This window comes from Ananas comosus, linkage group 7, assembly GCF_001540865.1.
Source record: "Ananas comosus cultivar F153 linkage group 7, ASM154086v1, whole genome shotgun sequence".
Taxonomy (NCBI): Eukaryota; Viridiplantae; Streptophyta; class Magnoliopsida; order Poales; family Bromeliaceae; genus Ananas; species Ananas comosus.
In genome coordinates, this window is record NC_033627.1 from 2544213 (window position 1) to 2571818 (window position 27606).

The 27606-nt window shown below is 38.4% G+C and overlaps 6 protein-coding genes across 7 annotated transcripts; 3 read left to right on the top strand and 3 right to left on the bottom strand.

The window, feature by feature from the left end:
* On the bottom strand, positions 654–10889 carry LOC109713064 (D-lactate dehydrogenase [cytochrome], mitochondrial-like). Its single transcript, XM_020237018.1, has 18 exons — positions 10466–10889; positions 10277–10370; positions 10087–10187; positions 8986–9034; positions 8667–8759; positions 7867–7981; positions 6401–6461; positions 6215–6251; positions 6076–6137; positions 5870–5966; positions 5460–5534; positions 4139–4247; positions 3912–4021; positions 2984–3046; positions 2533–2612; positions 1888–2018; positions 1640–1683; positions 654–1137 (listed from the first exon to the last, which is right to left on the bottom strand). Exons 1-18 carry the CDS (start codon positions 10723–10725, stop codon positions 1018–1020), a joined length of 1701 nt encoding a protein of 566 aa, XP_020092607.1. The 5' UTR covers positions 10726–10889; the 3' UTR covers positions 654–1017.
* On the top strand, positions 11388–15689 carry LOC109712554. 2 transcript variants are annotated; one of them, XM_020236166.1, is made up of 9 exons: positions 11388–11617; positions 11720–11920; positions 12006–12132; positions 12666–12736; positions 13561–13609; positions 13702–13772; positions 13870–13958; positions 14933–15035; positions 15282–15689. In XM_020236166.1, exons 1-9 carry the CDS (start codon positions 11506–11508, stop codon positions 15380–15382), a joined length of 924 nt encoding a protein of 307 aa, XP_020091755.1. In that variant the 5' UTR covers positions 11388–11505; the 3' UTR covers positions 15383–15689. The 2 variants fall into 2 exon arrangements, with proteins under 2 accessions (XP_020091755.1, XP_020091756.1); XM_020236167.1 differs by having other exon boundaries at positions 12012–12132.
* Positions 16272–18710, top strand: LOC109712494 (glutamyl-tRNA(Gln) amidotransferase subunit C, chloroplastic/mitochondrial). Its single transcript, XM_020236080.1, has 5 exons — positions 16272–16610; positions 16735–16775; positions 17841–17896; positions 18293–18347; positions 18448–18710. Exons 1-5 carry the CDS (start codon positions 16380–16382, stop codon positions 18521–18523), a joined length of 459 nt encoding a protein of 152 aa, XP_020091669.1. The 5' UTR covers positions 16272–16379; the 3' UTR covers positions 18524–18710.
* Positions 18925–21108, bottom strand: LOC109712492 (pentatricopeptide repeat-containing protein At3g62890-like). Its single transcript, XM_020236078.1, has one exon. The coding sequence runs from the start codon at positions 21040–21042 to the stop codon at positions 19078–19080; it is 1965 nt and encodes a 654-aa protein (XP_020091667.1). The 5' UTR covers positions 21043–21108; the 3' UTR covers positions 18925–19077.
* On the top strand, positions 21213–22168 carry LOC109712496. Its single transcript, XM_020236081.1, has 2 exons — positions 21213–21602; positions 21927–22168. Exons 1-2 carry the CDS (start codon positions 21310–21312, stop codon positions 22027–22029), a joined length of 396 nt encoding a protein of 131 aa, XP_020091670.1. The 5' UTR covers positions 21213–21309; the 3' UTR covers positions 22030–22168.
* On the bottom strand, positions 22468–27606 carry LOC109712493 (syntaxin-132). Its single transcript, XM_020236079.1, has 13 exons — positions 27317–27606; positions 26038–26145; positions 25905–25961; positions 25542–25590; positions 25329–25417; positions 24655–24728; positions 24510–24552; positions 23911–23971; positions 23761–23786; positions 23602–23673; positions 23374–23454; positions 22966–23031; positions 22468–22861 (listed from the first exon to the last, which is right to left on the bottom strand). Exons 1-13 carry the CDS (start codon positions 27332–27334, stop codon positions 22694–22696), a joined length of 912 nt encoding a protein of 303 aa, XP_020091668.1. The 5' UTR covers positions 27335–27606; the 3' UTR covers positions 22468–22693.

Genomic DNA, 27606 nt, shown 5'->3' on the forward strand with positions numbered 1-27606 from the left:
TCTGCAAAAACGAAAAAGGTGGCCCGATTTTACAAAAGCCTAAAATAAGTAGATTTTTTATGCAAATTGGCCTTTTTGTAAACTAGAAATAATTTAGATAAAAAAAATTACACGGTGAGAGGTGTTAACTAAAAAAAAAAAAAAAAAAAAAAAAAAATTAAAGAGTACCCGCGTCCAATCGACGTATAGTTGAGGGGGTCTCCTCAAATTATCACATTAAATTTATTAAGGACTTCTTGTGGCCTCGGACGGCCCACAAAACTTCCATTTCAGATTTTAAATCAGGATCCAAATCGCAGAACAACGCAAGTCTCAACCCAAGAGTATGTCTATCAAAAATTTCAAGTTCAGATCAGATTCATAGCCGCTGAAAAATATATAATATTTTGCACAACAACAATATCTTTGTAAACACCGATCGCACCTGACAAACTTAGCTAAGAGCTTGATTGTTTTTTGAGAGATAAGTAGCATGCTACTGCTTCATTTATTTCATTTAGAAATAAATTTAGCTAGAAATGTGAATCAACTAGGATTCGAACTTGGATCTCGGGTACCAAACACCAAATCCTTTGCCACTTCGTTAGAAATAAACTTAGCTAAGAGCTTGATTGTTGGTATCCGAAGTCTCCTAAGAAAGATGAATAAGGAGGAACCGAGGGAACTCAACATTTTGCAAAACCACAGAAATATCAGTTATTGATATGGACAGCAAATTTTCATATCTTTGTTCAGGCAAAACATATTACTAGAGCCTGTTATTGATAAAAAATATGACTGTTTCTTTCATTAGCTTTGCTTCTTTCACTACTGACGCCTCATGCAACAAGAATATGATGGAAAACCATTAGTGCATACGACTACGATCTCAATGAGAATGAGAATGATAGAGCTATACCTGCAATGCCCCTGAACTGAAGCAGCACCACAGTACAATTAAGTTAGATGGAAATGGTACATAACCTTTGTCTCTTTTGTCGGATTTGGCAATATGTCGTGTGAAGGGGCGTTTTCCATTTAAAGACAAACATGAGGAGGTATCAACTTCCCCGGATTCATGATACTATTGGGATCCAATGCGGTCTTTATTCTCTTCATTGTTCTCAATGCGCCAATCCCAAGCTCCTCTTCAAGGTACTGCAAGAAAAGAATCTTTAGACACTTCTACAGTCCTTGTCTTTAGATACAACTACAGTTTATTGAAAGTTTTAAACAAAATATATGGCAACTACAATAGGTAATTTACGTGAGTGCATGTTTCAATGGACCGACATTTTTAAAGCATTAGTCACTTCAAAACCAGACTATATCACAAATATAACACATTCAAAACATCTAAAAATTGTGCGCTAATGGTGCTAATGATAGAGTTGATAAATCATATGGAAACTGAAATTGTGTGCTAATGGTGCTAATGATAGAATTGATAAATCATATGGAAACTGAAGTTATCGGTTTCCCAAGCAGCTATCCGATGGCTCTTCTATTTTACAAGAAAAGCCTCATCCCGGTTGGCTACTTTTCTTTCATCATTCTCTTATTCACCTTTGTGGATCAACATTTATGTGTATATATGCTTTAATCTTATTTCACCTATTCTGTTCTGCCATGACTCTTAGGTAAGGTAGGAAAATTGTACCTTCATTTTCCCAGTACCCACTCCATGTTCTCCTGTACAAGTTCCTGTTTAGTAGCCACATATAGCTCATATTAAAGCACATTAAAAACACAGAATGTAATCAAGTAGTCTATCATCCTCCTAGGATAATTATATGCTAACAAAGTTAAAACTTCAGCGGAAAACTAATTACTAAGCATGATTGCTAACAGAGTTGATGCTAATATACTGAAGCTAGGCTTTTCTAGCATCTCAGATAGTATGATTACCTTCCATTGACAAGGCTGTGTGGACCATGAAATGGTTGAGTCTCTCAGCTTCTTGCTGTTGTTCTTCCTTGCTTGGATCAAATAGAATAATTGTGTGGAAGTTTCCATCACCAGCATGAGCAATGACCATGCTGTGAGCATAAAAAGGTTAATAATCAATATTAGATTCCGGAGAAATTATTTTACAAGCTATAAAGCACAAGTTTTCAAAGTGTTATCATCTATATAAAATTTCAACACTAGCTGCCACTATCAAGCCTTTTAGTCCCAACTATTTAGAGTCGTTTGTATGCTTATAAGGATACCATTCTCCATCCAAATCTATTTTTCCAAAAAAATCTTTGTCAAACCAAGTGCCATCATATCTTTTCTCACTATCACACCATATTATCAAATTTGATCTTCCGCTCCCAGAGGTATTTATGCTAGAACAAATTAACCCACCTTTACTTCTATTTTGATGCAATTTCTGTTGTACAAGCTAAACCATCTCCCATGCTTGTTCTCTATGTGCCATGCATGTCTTGAATCAATATGGTTGTTATTAATTATACAATTTTATTTACTTCACCTACAAAAAAAGCATGCTCGAGATGTTCTAACTTGAACAACTCTTTTGCTGAACAATCAGATAAAAGAGCTTACCATGTTAACGGTGAAGCATCAAGCTGTTGCTTTGATTTTGAAATACATTCTGCAAGCCTTGATAAAGGAACACAGACATCCTGGAAAGAGAAAAACCAGTAAGATGCTAGGAAAAAGATAAAGCGCGTCAAATAAATCATTTAGAATATGTGCATGCATGCCCTTATGATTTACAACAAGGCAAAGGATCACAGACTTGTTCGTACTAGGTAGTTCAGGCAGTAGTAACAGATTAGTGGAAGCATGCATTAATGGGGAAAAAAAAAACTGTCTGGTTATTTATGAAAAGCAGAAGCACATTTCAATTGCCTTTTAACTAGACTAAACAGGAAGTTGGAATTAGCCTGCTTGATACCAATTTAATCCTTATATTTTAGCTAATTGTCATCTATTCTAGTGCAACTAAAATTTCAAATAAAAGGAAATTGTTTAAAATTATCAAGAGACAAACCGTTATCATTGCCTCATACCCAGGTGCCATAGCAAAGCCTGCCCAAAGCGCCTCCTTCCGTATCTGCATAAAAAGAACGTCCAGACATAATTACAAAAAAGAATGTCCAGACATAATTACTGAAAATAAATAACTGGAAGAATAAAATGGAGTGGCCTCTAACATATATTGACTAAGCTCAGAAACTATGTCATAGAGTATTGACAGAACATATTAACCTTTATTAGGAATCCACCAGCATGAAAGTTTCAGAGCATATGATGTAAGAGCTCAAGTTCACTCAATTAAGATAGGTCACAATCACCTATTACACAGACCGAGTGTCAAGATGATTAAGTTATGCGATGGATGTTTATTCTGTGATTGTTAATTACTCCTCTTCATGGATCTGAAAAGATTTTACACTAGTAATGATTCATTAATTTCAAGACAAATGATTAATGATACTTATACTATCAAGTAAGTGAGACAATATTTTTAAATTTTAACCAGTCACAGAATGGAATTCAGTGAATGGAACCTGTTTTTTTTATCAATGAGGATATAAGAAAAATCAACTCATGGATACTTATACTATCAAGTAAGTGAGACAATATTTTTAAATTTTAACCAGTCAAATTAGGGAATTCAGTGAATGGAACCTGTTTTTTTTATCAATGAGGATATAAGAAAAATCAACTCATGGATATGTATACTAGATGAACCAAATAAGAGCAATGCACACGTATGCAATATCACAGTTGATAAATGTTTGTCAGTAAATAAGGGTGATGAACTGGGCTGGCCCAAAGTGACAGTGTTATGTTACCACACTATAAATTCTCAAGCCAAAAAACTATGGTCAGAAAAACAATAAGATAAATATATCAACATAAGTATTCATATAAAAAGAAAATAAAAAAGACTTCAAAAGAATGGCATGTCTGACCTTCCATAGCTCCTTTTTAGCATCAGGATCTTCCACAAAAACAAAATCAGAGCCATTATGTTCTGAAACGATATTCTGAACCAGCAATGTTTGTTCTCGTGCATATGCTTCTGATAATTTGAAAACAGAAACAATTTAATAAGACTGACTTATAAAGGATTTACAAAATAAAAAGCACAAACTGAGAACAATTTTTTGAAAAACAGCCAAAACCCTTTGTAGCATACCTGTGCCTATAAATTCGAACATCAATGTGGGAACTTCAGGTATATTTTTCCCATTTGCCAAATTAATTGCCTTTATTTGAACCTCATCCAACAGCTCCACTCTGGATACCTACTCAGGGATGAAGGAAGAAACATCAACAGATAACATCAACGAAATATTTTGACATTTCATTACAATCAAGAAAGACATGCAATTGACATTTTGATAGTCCATATGAAATAAAGACATTTAAAAACATATGAAAAATAAGGATTTGCTTTAATAATTGCGTATTTACCATCTGAAAAATCTATATCAATTAATCACTTTCATTTTTCTAGCACTAGAACATATTAATACACAACAAATAGGGCACCATTACAAGTCTCGAAACAGCAACATACTCAGGAAGAGCAACCATGAAGAGAAGGGTGCAGTTTAGCACTGTCTGCACAACTAATTTCTGACGCAATTGAATAAGCTTTTGTAATATTACTTTTTTATACTTTTCCGAACTTTCCAATAACAGTTACCAATATTTTTCTTATTTTCGTTATAAAAAAGGCTTCACACATTATCTTTCTGCTCACCATTAATATTACTGATATATACTTATCAACACAGAATAAACCCCAATAAACAGAAATATTTTGGAGGAAAGCCCACAATTATTACACAACAGAAGAAAGCATACCAGTTTAGACTCTCAATTTTACAACTCCTTAGCCGATCTTATTACAAGACTCTCAAATTGGCCACTCCATAGCTAATCTTATAACAATTTCAGGCCAACTTTCTTTTCCAATTGGTAACTTGTCTCAAAGAAAAAAAAAAAAAAAATCAGGTTGGAGCCTAGGTCAAATTCGCAGTTCAACTATATAATCTCAGTATAGGAACTTGGTTCAGTACGAGTTTAGGTGTTTGATCCTTTAATCACATGCAAATTTCTACTAGCAATTATGCACTGACTGTTATCAATTATTAATGTTTTGGCCATAAACCAACAGTCAAGGGTAATACAGTCGTCAACAAGGGAAAAGTTACACCAATCACAATCCAGCTTGGATGGCTCTTAACCACTAATTAATAATCTTTATGTTTGTTGCAAGAACATAATGCAGAATAAAAAATAAAACAAACAAACAAATAAACAAACAAAGAGATATTCACCACCTGAAACACCAAGACTATAATAAGAATGACCACATTCATATTGTCATAAGAAAAGCCAAATGTGAAAACCGATACACTAGCTCCTGATAGACAATAGAAAACTTTGAAAGAAAGAAATAGCAAAGAATAGATAGAGAGATAAGGAGACTTATTATCCAATACTCAAACCTGTATACCAGAAAGCATTGTAGCAATGGCAACATCAGCAGCATCCTTTATTGTTTGGAAATTGCACATAGCAACCTGAAATATGAGAGACAAGTAGGATGATCACTCTAAAATATGGTATAGAAGGGAAAAAGACCCAAGATACTAGATACTCTACTACAAAAGAATAGAAGGAAGAGATGAAATTAACCCATGCCGAAGCACAAAATGGATGTATAGAACAAGAAATGGGATTTGATATTTCTAAGAAGCTGCAATATTGTCATTTGCTTCAAAAAATGACTGAAGCACATTAACAAACTAAAATTGCATCGTTCTTTCTACCTTTTTCACTTTGACCCAATATAAAACAAACTTTGTATTCTGAAAGTGAAATATTGAGCAAGGCATGCACAAGAGAAAACCAATACCACTGAATGTGAAGGAAGCTTCTGCAGCCGTAAAGTCACTTCAGTAATTACCCCTAAGGTCCCTTCGCTTCCAATAATCAATCTTGTTAAGTCATATCTGGCAGACAATAAAAATGATATGCAACAGTACTTTCTTAGTTTGATTTCAAATATTTAGAGAAACTCTTAGTTGGATTTCAAATATTTAGAGAAAGGTTCCATCATACCCAGCAGCACTTTTTCGAGCACGGGAGCCGGTCTTGATAACTTCACCATTTGCCAAAACAACCTGCACTTCAGATAACATCTGATAACATACCCCATCAAATTAACATAAACAAAATTCAGAGAATATCATCAACATACCAGAAGATTAATGACATTGTCCCGCATTGTTCCATACCTAAAAACTAAGAACTCAATCATCAAAACCGATTAATTATCATCCAACCCACCAATAAATGCACTATAGGTAACTTTTCTATCTTTGAAGCAATATTAATAACATTAAGGAAACTAAACTAACAGTTAAAAGAAGATGGAGGGTACTACCTTACAGCTAAAGATCCAGAACAACGGGTAGCACACATTCCTCCAATTGTGGCTCCAGGTCCTGCATGTCAAAAATACAAGCCTCACCAAGTATACTGAATACCAAGTACTTACATCCTTATTCGATCTTTACATCCTATTCATGTGAATATAACAACTCACACCAGGTCCTGCATTAATTCCCCTATTCTGCAGGTACATTTCTTCTTAAAATAGAAAGTATGTAAGCTCTCTTCCAAAATAATTAGAATACTCTTATTTATCGGCTCAAGTTGAGCACGCTGCTTATCCAAAAGCAATACATATGTTTGACAAAGTTATTTTCAAAGGTCTTAGGCGAGATGAACAGAACAACATGAGCTTTCCTTTCCACGTCAGCTTCTCAAAAAGAGGAAGCAGAGTACCTTTCTAAATGGTACCAGGTGGAAGTCCTTGCATTATCATGTTCTATTACAGCAGTCAAATATCAATCTAGGAACTTATATAGCTAAAAACCAAATGATAGTCATATGATAGTCAATGTTCTAGCTCCCTCTTCTGTAATTAAAGTACGCAAGTGAAGGTTTGGAGACCTTCAATAGGAACCAAGGTCTTTACTAAATAGCTCATTAGTTTAAACATACTCTTGCAATCAGGAAAGGCATTTACACTGTTAAGTCTTCACCAATCATTATAAAACAGCACCTTAGTGCTGCAAGTTGGCAAGAGTGCCCCACATATTAGCATGTAACAGCTGAATGGAAGAAAAGGATCCATGTAGCTTCCAAATAGTTGGAAACATGTAAGTCTATGCGTTTTCTTGTTAATAAGTTCAATGATGAAAAAGATGAGAAGTGTTAAATATAAAAAATATATAAACACCGTTCTCTAATAGCTTAAGCTTTTAGAGTATAACGGTTGTTTTATATGGTATCAGAGCAGGAGGTCCTGAGTTCCGAGTCACGCCAGGCTCCTAACATTTTTAATTTTCTCTCATTTAATTCAAGTCCACGTCATGGATCTTGCGAAAAAAAAAAGAAGTCTCGAGCCCAGACGTGAGGGAGAGTGTTAAATACAAAAAATATATAAACAATGTTCTCTAATAGCTTAAACTTTTAGAGTACAACAGTTGTTTCACAAGAAGAAAAGGAAAAGACTAAAGTTCATTCAGTGGGTTATAGAAGGCACTCTATCAGAAGATGCAAAAAATACACCCTAATGGCTGAAAATCAGCATAGTGAATTGTCGTGATTTCATTGGAAATTATGACACATACAAATTAGAATATAACATAAGATTGCCAACAACACATAATCAGATAAGTAATCCATTATCAGATAAGTAAGCCAGTAAAATTGAACCAAGATTCACGGTGATTCCACATCACGCTAGAACTAAATTATCAAAAAAAAAAAAGACACTCACAGATAAATAGACCTTTGTAAATAATTGAGGAAAATTTAAAACAAGAGTGATATTTTACTAGCCTGGATCCAAAGGGAAGAAAAGACCATAAGGCCTCAGATACTCATTTAGTTCAATCCATCCAATCCCTGGTTCAACAACTACATCCATGTCCTCAACATTCAAAGATTTGATTTTCTACAATAGAAAGAGAAAAGATGAATGAATGGAAAATATTTAAAATCAAAAAAGAGAATAGGTTTTAGGTAACAATTCGAAAAAAACTGGTGTCTTCAAAGGATAACTAAAATGAAAAAAAAGAAAAAGAATTGGCATAAACTTCGACCAAAACAAGAAAGACCGAAATATATGAAAAAATGAATTGGCATACTAATTTGCTGAAGCGTGAAATATTACGAAAGTATCATCATAGCTGAGTGCTCATCAAGAAGCTCTTTACATATGAATCATTCTACAAGCAAGTTAGATCTCAGGCATAAACTAGCATTATACTCCAAGACCTAGACAGTCAGGTTACACCCAAAAAAAGGTGAAAGATGGAATCAACCTATATGCACCATTGCTCTAGCACATCAAGGGACAAAAACCAACAGGATCAAACAACAAATATTCCTCATTTCAAAAGGGCAAAACACTAGTATTCAACTTCTTTCTTGCAGAAACTTATTGAATTTAAATCCTGTGCAGCTACTTGTATTATCTACATGAATATGGTGCTTTGAGCCATGATTCTAGGTCTAATATATGTTTCTTACCAAGGGGGAATATAACAAGGTAATATGGAAAAGTTGGATATTTCTTCTGTCCTTTGAGTAGTCACATCATAGGGCATGGAATCTATAGAAAGATTTGAGATGCTTACTGTCATCAAAGACATGTCAATGCACACACCACCCTGAGGAGCTAAAGTATGGCCTTCGATTGATGTAGCTCCACCATATGGTACAATAGGAACCTACCACCACAACAAAATGAGTAATCACTCAAATTAGACTCTCCAATCCAATAGAGCAAAAGGTCAAATGACATTCTTGAAAAGTCATATGCAGAATGGACCAACATGTAGTTAGTGGAAACAATTTAAAATACTGTATTCTTGTAGAAGTGAAGCTTTCTCAAGAATGTTAAACATTTTCCAAAACCCTTTGTTCTTTTTCTTCGACAAGAGAAAGACGACATACCTTATACTTGTTGCAAGCTGTCACAATCTTCTGCACGTCATCTTGTGTTCTGCATTGCATTTTGAGCACATTTTTTGTAAGGGAAAAGGAACATTAACTCAAGATTCTCTAGTTCAGAATGTCAAAATGAACTACTTATACCAAAATAATTGGTAATTGGCAGTGGAATTGATTCTAAAACAGATAATAAAAGAAGAGAATCAATTAGCTAATTGACTTCATCAATTACTTCTGTATAATCAAGTACATGCCTTTTCACCGCAGGATTGTACTGACGAAATGGAGAATAGAAGGTTAAATATATCTCCATGCCACACATATGGCAAGAGATACAATGAGTAAAAGAATGATTCTCTACAGGTGACTTATCATCGCCACGGCAGATGACATATGATCAGAGGCCAAAGATCAAAGGCTACAGTAGACAAACATCAATGATGTAATTAAATTCTACTAAGCTTTCAATCTCCACATTTGCAATATTAACCTTGGGGAAAAGAAAAAATGAAACAACTTAAAAAAGCATCTTGAGAAATTTCGTGACAAAGGGTATTCTTCTATTAGTTTGTTAGTTTTGGTTAAAAAGCAGTACATGGTAGTGGTTAACTGTCTGAATTATTATAAGACATATCTTGGGTGATCTTCTGATGATAAGAAATGGGACCTCAAACCATATTAATTGAATTTGATTAACAAACTATCCAAACCTGCAATAACAAGTCTCCTAATTTTTCTTCAGATGTTAAAGCTAATGTAACCGGCCTTGTAACCGGCCTTGATTTTAAGTTAATTGAATCCGGCTCACCAGTTTCTAAGAATCCTCAGATTAGACACAGAGATCGAGAGACCACTTATTTATCGCCTTGGCAATGGGATAGTCAAGTTTGCACTAGTTCTACTCAAAATCCAGGCACAATTAGCCCATTGCCTTGTAATATGTACTATTTTCATTTTAAGTCACGCATTACTACCTACCTAGTAAATGTTGTGAATGATGAAGCTAACATTGCTAAAGTCACCTAGAGTTGCAACATACAAAAATCAAGTAATACACCAATGAATGCAGGGGGTGAAAAAATAAACGAAAAATAAACAAAACACCTAGGATAGACGACAACATCCGGAACATTCACAGCTTTGTGGAAGCTATTCTGTGGCTTGCCATGGAAGTACCTCTCTTCATAGTCGAGTGTCATGTTATTCTACCAATTAATTAGTGAGAAAAAAAACATTAAACCAATACCATCCAATAGCCAAATACTCAGCAATGTGAGTCTAACTGAGATAATACTTGCAAAATCTCTCGCAACTCTTCGATGAACTCCTCCGGAATCTCCTTGCGAGTACCTCGAACCACTAGATCGGTGCTCCCTTTCCCATCTATGCTGCATAGTTGAAGCAAAAGTAAAGTCACCATCCGATCGAGAGTTTGTTGATGAGAGGTGAGAAAAGGGAGATCAAAAGGAGGAAGGATTCGAACCCATGATCGAGGCCGGCGTCGCAGAGGGAGGGATCGGGGCGGAGATCGACGGCGAGGGCTCCGGCGGAGGCGGCGACGGCGAGGGGAAGGAGCGCACGCGACCATGAGAAGGCGAAGCCCTCCGTGGCGGAGCTCGGGGGCTCGGGGAGGGCGGAGAGGAGTCGGGGGAGGAGGAGAGGGGAGCGGAGAGCTCGGCGGAGGAAGGGGCGGGGTGAGGAGGAGGAGGCGAGGCGAGAGAGGAAGGTGGAGAACAAGCCCATGGCGATGGATAGGAGAGAGGGGGAGGGGAGGGGAGGGGAGAGTGACTAGTATAGTTTATCTTCTTCTCGAGTGGCGTTTCTAACGAGTAACGAGCAGGCGATGACGCGACCGCATCGGCGCGAGGTCGCGATAGCGGTGGTGGATTGGAGGAGGAACCGAGGAAGTATACTGCAGCTGCTACACTATATATTATCTATTTTTTACTAATTAATTTTTAAAAATACAGTAAAAATAATTTTTAAAAATTATAATAAAATAGATGAATCTTAAAAATAATTTAATTAATTGCAAACAACATATTATTCTTTATCACCGACACATTTTATATATTTTTGGGATTAGCCTCCTCTATCATCCACTTGCATTAGTCATCACACAACTAACAAAAAAATAAAATAAAAATAAAAATATATAAAATTTGTCTAACTTTGAGACAATTATTGACTATCTAATCTTTTAAAATTTTAATGTTACTGTCTAATTTTTTTTAAGGATATTTTAGTTTTAAAATTTAAATTACTTATTTACTTTAATAAATTTTATAATTATAAAGATTATATAAAGTATATTAATTAAGTATATAAAATAAATAACATATTTATATTTGGATGTTAGTTGAATTCAAATAAAAAAAAAATAAAGAAAAAGAAAAAGTAAAAAACAGTCATTAGGAGGTGCCCGCCCGTTCGGATCCAATTTCAAAACCACCGAAAGTCCTTCGTAAAGGCCGGGGCGGTCTGCTCCCATCTCTCCGTTCGTCTCCGACCGCCCAACTGCAGATGGAGGCGTCCATCTCCGCCTTCTGCCGATCCCTCTCCGCCTTCTGCCACCACGTCGAGAGCGCCTCCGACTCCCTCTCCGACTCCATCCAGCGTCGTCCCATCCCCCTCGGTAACCTCATCCCAAACCATTCTCATCTCCCTCTTATATATTCGTGTATGCTCATCCCCTTCTCTCTCTCCCCCTCTCTCTCTCTCTCTCTCTCTTCCTTAGATTCCGCTGCCTCCGCCTTCTTGCAATGCCTCGACCGCCGCGTCTCCGCCGCGAGCGCCGACCTCGACCTCCTCGAATCCATGGCGCTCGGCACCGTCTCCTTCGAGGAGCTCCTCGGCCACTGCAACGAGGTCTACAAGATCAACCTCAAGTACATCTCCGACCTCGAGGACCGCTTCGCCTCCTTCGGCTACGTTCCCGGTAACCGATCGCAATATCGCAGCCGCCCGAACCCCTACCTGTTTGTGGTCTTCTTTTTAATCGATCTCGAATTCTCGATTGCTAGAGGTAGAGGTGGAAGACGATGAGGGCGGCGATGAGGATTCTGGCGTTCTTTCCAAGTACATGAGCCCTGATAACGGCGTCGGTACGTCGCACTTTGCTTGCAGGAAACGGCTCAATGACGATTTTTTGTATCCTTTTTTTGGTTCATAATTTTCTTCATAATTTTCTTCAAGTAGAAATTTCTCTCATTCTAATGCAGTATAGTAGCTTATTTTTGGAATAATTGTAGATCTGAGATCTTAGAATGCGAAGTGTGTCAAGCTTTACAGTTGTGGCACGCCTGTTTGTATTTAGTACCTAAAGATACAATCGTTTTTGTAGCTAGAAAGTTATGATTCCTCGCAATGAGTTATGGTCTCGCAATTCATGGGAGTTCTTATTATGCAATTGCACTGCCGTATCGATGTATCATGAATCTTGATCCTCCCTTTACTTGCCTTCGTCTTCTTTATTTTTGAACGCTTGCTGTTTACGAGTGCTCAATATTCTCAATGAGTCTGCATCAAGAATAGCATGAATTCATTTCAACCCCATAGTTTTTGGTTCACCAAAATTTTCGATTTACACTACCTTGGTTTACAGTGCAGCTTAATGTATATTACATCTGAAATGGCAGCATATATTTGCAGCATTTATGTGTCTTTCCCTGACTATCGGTAAGGTTCGAGGACTCTGTTTCACTGCGAAATCTTGGATTTTCAGATGCTTGCCTGGCCACTCTAGCCTCCGAAGGTTTGACACATTTCTGGATAACTGTATTTCTCACAGCAGGCTACTAGAGTGCTAAAACTTGTAAATTCTTGCTCAGAATATATTCTGATTAAGATGATAGCATCAATATGGTCTCTTTTAAGTGGTAACAAATCATGAACGGCCTTCTCCAATATTCTGAATTTCGAGCCTTAAGTAGCACAATTTGATAGCCTCGTATAGGGAAATTCCAAGTGCAATGAGAAACTTACCACAGAAAAGGACTTAAGAATACCTGTTATGTGTGAGACAACCAAGTAGCTAGTTTTGGCTGTTTTGATGCTTTGTTATTGTGTAATTGTTGCGACTTAGCATTCCTGGTGTCAACAGTTGTGTGAGTGCTATCTGAAGGTTAGACCATGGATCTAATGGCTGCTGAGGATAATATTGGATGTCAACAAGCCGATAGAGTTGTGGCTTCCGGAAATAGCCTTAAGAGGAGAATAAGAGGCTCGGTTATTGATGAATTCTTCCCTATATTAGCTTTTTGGAACTAGGACTTCTTTGTCCCAAAAGCATTTTTCCATGCTGCACTTGCATAAATAACTTGAACATGCCTTATTAATGTACTTCAAAGGTCTGCTGATCTACTCAGAGTGGCCAACTGAGTGAAGAGGAAAGGATGAGTGAAAAGGCTGTCTAAACTCTAAAGGTGTTATCTATAAACATGTCGCTACTGGATACTACAACATTTGTTTATTTTTGATAAAACTGTAGTATTGCATGTATTGTTTGTTTCTTAGTTGTTGAATTGTAATATTTCTTTGTCAAAACATCATTTTATAACTTATGGAAAGTCTTGTCAGGTGACGAGCGTGATGCAACTCTGAAGAAATTTTCAGAGCTGGATATGAGGTATTGTTGGCAAAGTTTCTTTTTTTTTTTTAAATTTTTGAATCATATTTTCCTCATCCATTACTTAATAGTTTGTTGATGATTTCGCTTAGTGATGATGAGGGCCAACCACATGAAAAGATAACCTTCTCTCAACTTACGAAGGATGTTCTAAATACCCAAGGTGCTATATAATTTGTCTGTTTGGGATTACGTTGTGATCAACTAACAAGTTTAATCTCTTTGTTTGGCTACTGATTTTGCTATGTGCTATTGATAAGATGGAAGTGCTACGAACTCAGTTATAAAGGTGTCCAAGGATGACTATGATAATCTTCCTTCCTATATGAAAACTCTAGCTTCCTGGGAGGTATGTATATCATCATGCACTAGCAACACAATGTTTAATGTCTCGTACATGAAACAAAATTTATTGTGTTATTTTTAAAGTGAATTTTATTCCTCAGGCATAGTAACAACTGTTAATCTGCATATGCATTGTAGTAACCTTGCTACAGTAGCATAAAGGTTGCACAGAACATCAACTTTTGTATGCTGCTTATAAATTTCTAGCATATTGACTAAGCAACACATTGACTTCCCTAATTTTCTCGAGTCCTTCTACCTCTTTCTTATTCCAAATATCGGGAAAGTGGTTCCAAGTATGTGACATAAGGATGTGCAGGCCCTGAGGTTGTGCACCAACTTTTTATTCGAAGAAGTAATTTAACAATAACCTATACTCTGATACCATGTGTTGCCGAAGTGATAGTTTCTCTTGAATCTTGACGTACCATCATGTGCTACATGTTTCATCATTGTGCGGGCCGCACCGCTTGTATTCTCTAGGTGGAGGTTCCCCAAAAAACGTGGAATTGGGTGGTTGCATGTGCAGTTGCACGCGCAACCGAACATTCCAAAAGGGCCTCTGCGATTGAATGCTGCAAAGCTTTGTGCAATGCGATGGCCAAACACCTACTGTATCTATCTACCTTCTGAGAATTCCCATTGCAGTTGGCAGTAATACTTCATCTTTTAAGTTTTAACTATTCAACTTCATTAATGTTTATGTGCTCTCTATTCACTACTATGCTACTTGCTGAATGCCCCATCTACCACCTGCAATTTCGTATAATATTGCAGAAAAACAGCGTTTGGTTTAAATATTGGCTTGTAAGTTAATTTGTCTGACTCTTGATGGATCTTGGTACTTTGTTATATTCACTTGTTATTTGATGTAAGCTAGAGTACCAGGAGAATTTAACTATTTATTGCCTATTTGCATTTCTTCTTGACTAGTTTATATCAAATATTCTTATGCTAATTATTGCGTCCTTGTCACAGGAGTTGCAGGACGCCGTTGTAAAGTTGAATTCATACTTCTGCAAAGACAGAAGTGAGGGAAGTGATAAACTTAACCAGGATGATACTGAAAAAATAGGGCTAGGTGAGTGAATTTATAAAACTGGTTGCCTCCGCATTTTGTGAGATCTTGCTCTTTTTCTGTGTCCCGTTTACAAATCACTTGTGACTGACCACAACTACAAGTAATACTACCTCAAGCGGAAGTTGGAACTTTGCATATGACATAAAGGAAATTAGTATAATCTAAACAACTGCGAATCTGCAACATCTTGTCCATCTTATGCGTTGCCATTACAGTGATTTAGATGCTGGTTTGTTCTTGTTGCAGGGCGCAAGGGACGGTCTTATCTGTTAGTACTCTTACGGATGAATCAGTTAACTATGGAGAACATTGATGGTTCCATTTTCTATCACACGTGCGTCAACTGATCCGCCTAATAATGTCCTGCATACCTGAAGCATATTCTCTACATAGAAGGCTATACAAACCCAAAAGGATGGCTATGTGAAGCTTTTTCTTTGCCTCATTCTCAGTTTCAAGATGAATGATGGCACCATATCTTGTGTGAATTTATGCACCAGGTCAGGGAGTAGCTATTTGTGAAAGTCTTTTGATTTTACTTCAGACCAGTAATTGTAATTCACTAAAAGTTGTTTTAACCCTCTAGAATCTAGTGTAACTTTCCCTGATCATCTCCAAATGCTAAATGACGGAGGCGAGCGAGGACTTGAAGCTAGTCAATGTAATTATCGTGTTTCTGTACATCGGTTTTCTTGCTAAAATTGATTGCCTTCTCTGCTTCTGCCTATTCATACAATGAGCTGCAGGAAGTGAGATTCATGTGGGGGAAACAGTCGAGGAATGATTTTCAAAATATTATGTAACTCGTGTCTCACTAACAACACATCCGTAAAAAGAGTTACAAATATCAAAATCAGATGATAAAATTAAAACTTTTAAAGTTTGCTTGCCTATTTAAGCTTTGTCAGTGAAATTAGAATTTATGTTTTTATTTTTACAAATACGTGACATTTTTAAGAATTATAAATTTTGAGAGGTCGAATTCAAATTAGCCATATAGCTGAGGGGGTCCCCGTACATTTTGTTTTTTTGTTTTTTTTTTTTTGAAAGATAGATAGCATATTATCGATTCGTTTATTTCATTTAGAAATAGCCTTAACTGAAAATATAAATCAACTAAAATTCAAATTTGGAATCTCAAATATCAGCCACCAAATTTAAATTTAGAATCTTGAATATCAACCACCAAATTTTTTATTATTTGCACTAGCGACCGTCGGTGTCCCCGTACATTTTGTTACCAATCGAAGTAGGGGAATGACTAGTATTTGGATTGGATAGCGTCGTTGGCGGTGCTCCGAACTCCGAAGAGGATCAAAGACCCAGAGCATCACCGGAGGCGCGATGGTCTCCTACGCGGGCGTGGGCTCGCTCCTCCCGAGACTCGGGTGGATGCGGATGCGGCGGCCCCCCAATCCGAATCCGCGGTCGAGGTGGCCGACGCGGACGACGACGACGACGACGAGGAGGAGGAGTCGCTCTTTTTCCTCCTCCTCGCCTCTCCGCGCCGCTCTCGATTCCCCCGACGTCTCCCTCCTCGCCGACGCCGCGCGCATCTCCCTCTCCCCCAACGAAGTATCCACTCTCTCTCTCTCTCTCTTTCTCTCTCTCTCTCTCTCTCTCTCTCTCTCTCTCTGGGGGTTGTGTTTTAGGGTTTAGGGCAAAATCATGGCAATTTCCCCAATTTTGTCCATGGCAGGTTCGAGAATTCGAGCCCAAGATTATGCAGGTCATTGACTGGTAATTCCATTCTCTCTCTCTCTCTCTCTCTCTCTCTAAACCCACTACTGTTGCTATCTTGTGCTGCTTTGGAGCTGGTGCTTGAATTTGGATTGATGTTGTTGTAATTCGACACTAGATCTAAATTTAGTGAAAGTGGGAGCTCCGACGCCGTGAAGATCCGCTGCCGCCTATTCGTGGGCTTAGCTCGTTAAAAGGAGCTTCCCTGAAAAGGTTCAGAGTTTTTGTGGAAAAAGATTGAAAATGTAGCCCACGGCTGGACGGCGTGGTTGTGATCGAATACGCGGTTGCAGTTATTCCAATCCAAATGCGCCCTTAATTGAATGTCATGTATGTTATGCTTCTCGGTTCAGATGGTGAGTTTAAAGTAAGCGGTCACGCGATTGTGTTTGTGGAATTGTATTAGTATCACGTGCTCTTACATTCCTTTTCTTTGTTCAGATCAGTAATAGCTCTGCTGCTATTATTCCTGAAGCATACATCTTTTCTGGCTTTGAGTCCTTATTATTTCACTTTCATGTTCAGCAAGTAGAGTATCAATGTGATTTACATCTACATTCCATTAATATCAATAGCTGGAGAAATTAGTGTGAATAGAAACATGGCTTGAATATTGTACATTATTCTAAACAAGGATTCAAAACCAATAGGGCAGCAATTTAAGGGCGAGAAAGAGAAAAAAATATAATCAGAAGGATAGAAATGATCGTATGTTAAGATTCAACTAAGAATTGCGGCACTTAATTACTACATCTCGTCATATACCTTGATGTTTAGAAAAAAATTTGGTGGTTGATTGAGGCCCAAAAGGTACTCATTTGGAGTACTCGATTGAGGTTCAGGAATCTGAATTTCCTCGTGGAGAGTATTAATAATATTATATATAAGAAGATTATACGGGGAGAGGTCCACATAATTCTCTATTGAGTGTACAAATGAGATCAAGAACTTAATGTGCACTTATGTTCTACTACCTTCTTTGTTCTAACCTTTTGCATCCATCCTATAACAGTATATTATGAAAGATAGATCAATTTATTTAATTGCTCTTTTACTTGATAATAGGTTTGGGCAACTCCAGGCTGTTGATCTTGAGAGTATCGAACCTTCACTTCGAGCTAGTATGTATAAGATTTTTATTGAATTTATCATGTTCATGCCGGTGATTTTTCACTTTACCATTGAATCAGCATTCATGTATGTTTGTCCGGAGTCCAACCTCTGCCTGTGTTGAAAGGTCTATATCATGAATCTCATATGAGAAATATTTCAAATTCGATGTGATTATAAGTGTTTAAAATTTGAGAAGGGTTATCTAGTATATGCTGTTTCTACGGCACTGAAATTCGTCCTTTATTGCATGAGAATTTTAGCAGTAATATATTGCATCAGCAGTTTCAGCCTGATCCTTGTAATTGTCTTCTTAAATTACATCTTATGAAGTATTTTACGTTCAATGCACTGTTCGTCATCTACACTACTTAACTATGACTGAATGAATTGGTTTCCGTGATCAGATACTGAAGTAGATGCCCGTACAAGAGAAGATGCGCCAGAAGCATTTGATAACAGGTTGTAAAAAGTCATGCTTTAAGACCACACTCCATTTTAGGGTCTAATATTTTCCCTTTATAGTCAACAAAACCTAAATATTTGTTTTGTATGAACACAGGGAGGCCATAATAGCAGCTGTTCCGAGTTACGAGGATCCATACATCAAAGTTCCAAGAGTATTGAACAAGGAATGAAGTTTTAGATTTAAATAGTTTGATTGGCGTCATGAGTGGGAATTCTTGTGCAGGTTTTTGTCTACGACTACTATTCCATTGTCACGTAAACTAAATGTAGCTGTTACTGGGAATGTAATATTGGCGACTATTTCACTCTAAACTATTAATAGGAGCATTATGTAGTAAATTTTTCGATCTGTTTTAAGTCCTTGCTCCAAAATCATAACCTTTATAGTGGCAATTTTGCATAAATTTTTTACGTCTCCGGAAGCCAAAAAGTAACTGAGAAGTGGTTCATTTTTTGTAATTTTTTATTTCCAGTTAAAATAAGGAGCATTACCTTCCCTAACACTCCGAACTCAAAAGTTTTAGGGAACATTTGACAAAAATGAACGTTTGTGAAAGTTGTCCTTTTGATATTTACAAATTCTGTGATGTCATAATAATTCAAAGGAATTGTACAACAAATGTCACAAGCAATACATTTATCAAATTTTATTGAATTTTTTCGCTACAAGAAACAATGAAATTTAAAGAAACTTGCTTAGTTGATCAGTGGTCCCAATAAATCTTTACCAATAATCAAGGCATGAACATTTCCCTTCCATAAAATGGTGAAACCTGCTCCCATCTCTCACAATAATCTCCCTACCCAAAACCTTAGTAACCATCTTACTAAACTCATGACAATCCCCACACACCCTCAAATTTTTCACAATTCTTATGGGCTTTGATACCTCAGTCACCATCAACCCAAAAGCAATAGCCAACCTCTCACTATGCTCCTTTATAACATGCACTTTTTCCTCATCCCCTATATCATGCAAAACTGAAGAAACATCAGGAGAATAACCTGCCTCAGCTAATCTCCTATCAACCATTTCAAGTCTTTTGTAGATTCCAAAGCAGTCCTTGTGTTCTTTATCCCCTGCCACAAATTTATGCACACAACCATAGGCCTCTATCAAGCTCCAACCTGCGACCTTATTCGTCCCACGATCAACCATTAACCTTCGAACCTTACTAACATCCTCCCATTTTCTCCCCCTTGCGTAGATGCTAGCTAGAAGAACGTAATGGCCGTCGTGGGTCGGTTCTAGTTCAATGAGTTTGTTCCCTATAGTGACCCCTAAGTCTATCAATCCATGCATCTTGCATGCTCCCAACAAGGTGCCCCATAGTACCGGGTCGGGTGGAGTACTCATCCCTTCAATCAATTCGAGGGCTTCGGGGACTAACCCAGCACGGCCCAAAAGATCGACCATGCAACCATAATGCTCCACCTCGGGCTCAATGTTGTATTCTTCTACCATTGATTTGAAAAAGTTTCGGCCTTCGGTGACTAATCCGGCACGGCTACATGCATTTAGAACCCCCACAAATGTCACATTCGTGGGTCGAAGCCCTTCGCCGATGAACTGTTGGAAGAGCTCCAGTGTCTCCTTTGCAAGTCCATGTATGGCCAAACCACATATCATAGCATTCCAGGCAAACACATCTCTCTGCGGCAAATCATCAAACAAGCGCCGCGAGATCGCGATGCATCCGCATTTCGCATACATGTCGACCAGTGCTGTGCCGAGCGCCATGGTTATGGGGAAATTGACCTTCCTTACAGTGTCGTGAATGAATTGGCCATTCTCGAGCAAACCCAGCTGCGCTGAAGCCGAGAGGGCCGTCACCAATATAGCCTCGTTCACCATTAATCCTCTCCTCGTCATCTCCCTAAATAACCGCAGCCCCTTCTCCAAGATACCGTTTTGGACATAGCCCATGATCATCGTGCTCCAAGAGATCACATCCCTCTGAGGCATTTCGTCGAACACCTCCTCCGCAGCGCTCATGCGGCCCGACCTCGCGTACCCTGCCAATATCGCGTTCCACGTCACCACATCACGCGATCGTGGCCATTCATCGAAGACCCTCCGCGAGCTAGTTATCTCCCCACACGAGCCGTAGAAGTGGATCAACGCGTTCCTCACGTACAGATCCCCATCGAGCCCGAGCCGCACCGCGTGGGCGTGGACCTGGGCGCCCTCGCGGAGGAGCGCGGGGGCGACGCTACACGCTTGGAGGAGGAAGGGGAAGGTGTAGTTGTTGCTGGGGACGCCGAGCCTCCGCGCGCGGCTGTAGAAGGCGAGGGCCTCGCGGGACGCGGTGCGGCTCCGTGCGAAGCACCGGATGAGGTTGTTCGCGGCGAAGGCGGTGGGGCGGTCGATGGAGGCGAAGACGGCGCGCGCGTAGACGAGCGCGGCGGGCGCTGCGGCGACTACGGCGGCGGCGGCGGCGGCGAGGAGGAGGCGCGCGGCCGCGGCGCGGGAGGAGGCGAGGCCGAGGACGACTAGGCGCGCGTGGGCTTGGAGGATGTGGGAGAGGGAGGGCTGGGTGGGGAGTCGGGAGAGGGTTTCGCGGAGGAGGTGGTGGGGGTCGAGGGTTGGAGAAGAGAGGGAGAGGGCGTGAGAGGGGCGTGAAGGGACGCGGAGGGGGAAAAGCGAGAACTCAAACCGCATCAAATGAGAAATGGTGTGTGTGTTCATACGCCAGGCTTTCCGTATGGAAGAGGAGGAAGTAGTTTCGTAATCGTGAATCAGTGAGTTGAACCCGGTCCGGTCCGATAAAAAATAGACGGGTTCGATTAGCTTCGGTTCGGTTTGGTTGGGCTAAAATATAACATAGAAAAGGAAAGGAAAAAACAAAAGAAAGCTAATCAAATGAAGTGAAGACGTTGAATCTATTTGGCAAGGAAACTGGCCACCACATAATACAGAAGCTTATCTTCATATATTATTACCTCATCCAGGTCCATGTTCAGAGTAACCACCTCACCGACTATGCCTCTCGCGACTGTTTCGTCCTCTGCCGTCTCGTCTCCGCCGCCGTTGCCACAACCGAACCGCTTTCGAGCCCGACGGCCAAGCCTAGTCGTAGTTTGTTGCAAATTGGGTTCAGTGAATGCCGCAGAGAGCGGTGGAAAAGACGAGCTGACAATAGGGTCTCCGATCATCGTGGTTGTGGCTCCGCCGACGCTGAAGACGGCGAGCTCCATGCCGTCGCTGAGGGTCAACTCCGGGCTGGTCAAGCCCGGCGATGTAGGAAGGTATGTTAAAAACAACCTTACTGTTTGTTGTAAGGTGTTTTAACCCACACTCAATGCTAAACTTTTCTTCTGAAATATTTCTCTTTGTACCTATGGGGCAACAGATAGATGTTTAGCATCAGCAGAGTTTCCTGAAGCCCTGAACACAAACCACAAACTTACAATTACTGCGCTCTGCCTCTTCCCTTTTTTTGGTTTTCCTTTTCCTCTTCTTTTCCTGATCGTACTGCCAGTATACATGCTCTGTTTTTGATAATTGATGCAGTAAGAGAAATATTACATACACTCAAATTTTAGAACAGGTGCTGATACATGATACTGCAGAATTGTGGCAAGGAAGCCTAAAGACGTCTGGGCCGTCCGCCTCGCGATTGGTACATACCTCATTGATGGCAAGCACTTCAAGCCCTTGGATGTCGACGAATGAGCAAGATACAGGATGGTCCCAAAGACAAAGATTCGCGCACAAGTTGCAGTTTTCACTTTGTGTTCACTAAATTGGCACATCTGAAAATTTTGTAACCATCAGTATATAAGAAATATAAGGCAGGTTTTTTTAATCAAAAGGTTTCACAGCAATTGCAACAGGTCAATCTGCTCATTCTCTGCCTAGGAACATTAGCAGCTTTCATTAATTATGATGCAGAATATAAAACTAAACATAGAAAACAGATATTACATCAAATTGCTCCAAGTGGAACTTAGATATCTGCAGTTCTTGTTTTCCAGTCTGCAAAGACCAGTAAGGCAACGGTAGGAAAGGCGGTAGTGAAAACCTTTTGCCCGCTGTAGTTTCAAACCTGCAGAAATTTTAAGTTCTGGAAATAGGGGAAAGAGCAAGAAACAAAGAATGCGCCTCAACTCGTCTAGAGAAACAAAAATGATCGCATAACACACGCAGAGTTTACCTTACAAATAAAATAGCATCCGATATGCTTCCACAAATGAGTCAAACGACGAAAGGAAAGAAAGACCAGTGAGAAGAAACAACAATACACCATAAAGCTCCTATTTTTAGGAAACAAACAAATATATATTGCACATAAGAAGGAACATTTTATTGTATAGGTATGATTTACAGCTGGCCCAAGCTATCCACCCTTGCTCCATGGCTTTAAGACGGCCACCACAATGATCACGACAATTAGGAGAAGGATAATGATGGCTATGCACATCCACTTGCGAGAATTCTTTTGCAGCTTCTTCGCCTTCTGGAGAGCGACTGTGCCATTTTGCACATGGTCGATGGCACTAGAGACCTTCAAAGGAGAAGGCATAGAAAAGTATATACAAAGTTAAGTAGATGCACAACAATTTGAAGGCATAGAAAAGATACTAACATGCATTACATGCTAATTCTTACCTGGGATTCGATGTTATCCAGCATATCTCCTTGAGCCTCAACCAAGACCGCCATATCGAGAAATATCTACATCGGAATTCAAAAAAAGGGTAATAGTAGGACACAAAATGCTCAAAGTAAAATTATATCTACACCTTGAAGAGCATTAACAAAAGAAAAAACAACCATCTAGAGAGGAGCGTTTAGCCATAGGTCATAAATAAGATTATGGAGTAAATGCATAGTAATGACAAGAGACAGGTTGGGTCCAATCATTTTATTACTAATCAAAATATGTACTTGCGAAGCAATCATTTTATTACAAACTTTAGTTCCAAAAATGTTCCTTTGATACCTCAAGATTCCTCGAGTCATGATTATAGTTAGTTATTCACCTAAAAATTTCAAAGTTTGCATGAACAGACCTACCTGTTGCAGTTCAAGAAGCTTTCTCTCTAATTCCCTTACAGTGTCATGACGTTCCTGTATTTCGGCTAAGGTGTCCATTACCTGCATTAAACCAAAATGGGTATATCATTTGTATCTAGATGTATAGATTGAGATTCGGAATGACTAAACATGAGAAAATTGTTCATATCAAAGAAGTCTTAATCAGTCAATATTCACAAAGAGAAATGCAATCAAACAAAAACAAACCTGACCACGTCCTTGAATAGCATTCTGAAAGATCTGTTCACTATTTCCTGTCTCTATCAATTGGTCGATAGTCTGTATGCCAAAATTTCAAAAATAATGAATTATAAAAGTTCAATTAAAATCTCAACTGTTTAAATATTAGCATGGGAATGAGCCTACCTCTTCGTCAGCTCGAGTGCCAGTTACTGTCAATGACCAATTGAAAGATGAACAGAAAGAAAAAGAAAAAAGTCAACCTTACTAGGAATGGAAGAAACAGTGAATTCTAAATAATACAATGATTCTTTTCATCTTGAAACAAAAACAGACCTGTAAAGACTCTTCTTTCAACAACTTCTCTGTATTCTTGATGGATGGTTTCCCTTAGAGACTGCACACCAAATTAAGCAAATTATAATTTATTAAACAAACATTTACTCTATTAAAAGACAGTGGCATCTAACATCATTATCATTAGTGTGTCTTCCATTATTAAAATTAGAGTGTCTTCTGTCAGTTTCTCCCGTTCTTACATGACACCTCTGTATTGTCAAATTCATCTTTTTATTGTTCCCTATTTCCTGTTGAATCACAATATGGATTTCCTTCTTCTCAACTACCTTGTGCCATGTATACTTTCCCTTCTTGATTGTTGCTATTATTCAAAAAAATTGTTTAACTAGTTCGCATTAATTTGTCTGCAGCCCGCATCAAAATTGCTAAATAAGCTAGTAAAGAAAAATCAATTATTCACTTTGATATATTGTTTTACCTTCTCTCTTATAGAAGGCAACTAAATGTTTAAAATTACAATAGAATGCAGTAGGCATAAATTAAGAAACCATGAATAAGACCAACCCATACACCCTAACCCGATTAATTGAAACCAGTTAAATTGTTTTCTTGAAATCATTGAATGGAGATATTACCTGAAAATCATCCATCCTCTCTTTTAGTTTCTTCTTCAATGCTCTGCAGACCATCAAAAATGTGATCTCATAAGGTTATTGTAATAAAAGAAAGGAAAAAAAAGAAAAAGAAAAGCAGAATGAGGTAAACCAGAATGTAACTTACACAGTATTTGACGTTCGCAAACGATCTACAGTTGAACCCTTGCCACATCCTTGCTTTTGTCTATTGCTTAAATTCTGCTTAAGAAAACATGAGTGAAGTTTGTGTGATTAAATTCATAAGTTGGAGGCTTGAAAGGTCATGGGGCTCACATTCACTCATGTCAGAAAAAGAAAAGAAGAGAAAGAATGTTGGATTTTATATTATAGCATTTTCATAAAGAAACCAGTAACATATAAAGAGATAACAAAAAAAGGCTATCCAAATAGAGGATTTTAAGCAGCAAAAATTAAGCTTCTCATATTACGTCGTTAAACGCTCAGGCAATTCGATGAGAAGTTAAAAGAAAATTTCCTTTTATAGATAACAGGAAGGAAATATGAAACACTCAACTCTACAAAAACCAAGAAAGACAAAATCTAAAGACAAATGAAACTTGACCATTAAGAACAAGTTAAACCCATAATTCAACGAAAAAAAAATATCATACAAACTGCTATTCAGTTAACCTCACAGGCATAGAAAAGTTGAATCTTTTCTATGTTGCCACTCAGTTCAACTTCCAGACACTTTGAATCTGCATTTTCAAAAACTTGAGAAGAGTCTTGAAAAGTCCTTTACTATGTTGTAACTACTCTAAAACTTATGTGATTAGATTTAAAAGTTAAAAAACATACATCTTTGTCCAGCTCTTCAAGCTTTGACTTTGCTAGACGAGCAATTTTACCCACTTCGTCAATATCTTTTTCCATCCGCTGCTTGATTGCTAAAATCAAAGGCATGCTTAACAGTGATTATTATGTCATAAAATGGTCAGATAATTGTACATACCAGATATGTAAAAAGAACAAAAGAAGATATGAATTACATGCATAATCAAATTCACTTACCTTTCATAGCAGCCGCCTTTGTAACAGCCTTCGACTCCTCATTTGCAGTCTGCAAGCAAAGGCAGTAGGTTAATTTCCAAAATACAGCATTAGCATTGTAGGTTAATTTCCAAAAAAGCATTAGCATCACTTCAACTGAAGAGAAATTCACTAGAAAGTAGCAACTCCAGAACCAAAAGAGCAATTGGGTAAACTATAGTAGTTATGCAAGCAAATTCTGGTAAGATGGTGATCGAATAATTGGATGCCCCATATTCCCAGTCATGCCGCTGTGGCACTCCGCCTAATGCTAGACTCAACAAAGTGTTTCTGATGCATACTTCCATAAAAGGAAATTATAAGCAAAGTGTTTCTGATGTATACCTGTAATTTCTTCAACAGCTTAGAGAGCTTGTCAATTTGTTTCTCTATCTCTTGAACCTAAAGAAAAAGAGAGAATTATTGAGCGAATAGAAGAGGTGATATTTGTGTATAATGCATCAGACATATTTAAAACCTGCTTGAAGAAATCATCCAGTCCTAATTCTGCAGTATTTTGTTGGGCCTGCCCTAATTCAATGTCTCCGCCTCTTGACGTCTGGCCTCGAGGGAGCTCGAAGGAATCCTGCCAATCGATAAAGTTTATAAAGAAGGATACAACATATATGAGTATATTGAAGTTATTCTGTGAGAAGAAGACAACATATGATTTCAAACATCCATAAAGATTCTTTCCATTTGGTGATATTTACAGAGCACCATAACGCCCCACCAATAGGAACGAAGAAAATTATCTACAACATCATGCAATGCGAAGGATTTATGCTTAAGCAACTCATGGATCATTGCTCAAGTGACAGTGTGATACTTCTATCACTTCAATTATAATAGCAGTTAAAAAAAAAAGCAGGCAGGCTTCTGCAATTGATAATCATCCAGAAGTACGATTTAAATCAGCTGATAAATGTGCTTGCATGACGTTTCCCTCTGGAGAGAATAATTTTTCCCATTGACTGATTAGATTAAATCCACATAAAACTGTCAAATGCATTGCTCGTTTTCTTGTATTCTTGCCAAACCTCAAAAGTATTGCTTTTTTTTTTTCCGATAAATCCATCACCGGTAGAGATTATTCTGCATGGAAATCGAGCATCCTGAAGTCTAAAAACATTGTCAGAACAGAAAAAAGATAAGTTTTATGGGCTCATAAGAAGATTCCATTAAATCAAAGGAATTGCCGATCAAGCATTCTTGAAATTAAAGGCCGCGAGAAGTTATAATATTAGGTTTATTCACAAAAATAATTCCATCAGTCCTCATCAAGTACTCCGTTGTTCCAGATTTTAAAGAAGCCACGAAAACAGGGCCATAGAACACTAAAAGTTCACGAATTAGACAATATACTCTTTTTTGTTTGTTGTCCCACATGCGATTCACCCAGCGATCTTTTCTTGTTCTTAAATCAAAACTTTCCCATCCCACTATTACTCACATGATCTCACCATATCCCCTTACGAGTTAAGCTAAATCAAAGTTAAAAGACTCTTCAATCGGAGACTAAATCCAGTAACAACAGTGCATCTCTTTCCCAAACTCCGCTACTTTACATAGCTCAAATACTAATCAATCCCCCAAAACACCATCACACAGCAAAATGACGCGGAAATCCCACAATCTACTCACCATTACAATCAAACACCAGCGCATGATCAACAAGAAACATGAAAGCATCACAAAAACCAAAATAAATCGAATCAAACACTTAGGGGCAACGATTCATGGGTCGATGAAGTTACCGTTAGGAGATTATTCATCTTCGAGGTGGCGAGATCTCAACCGGGGTAGATCGGAATGACGAGATCCCAAACTCGGATCTCCGGATCGAATTGAATCCGAGGAATCGACGAAGAGATCGACGCGGCTTCTTGGACACGGAAGCGGCAAAGAGAAGGGGTTTCCAACTGGGGAAGGAGCGGAGAGAGAGAGAGAGAGAGGAGAGAGAAAAGTGGGCTTCTTTCGCCGCAGGATGAGAGAGAGAGAGAGAGAGAGAGAGAGAGCGCTCCGAACGGGAGAGAGGAGTGATTAA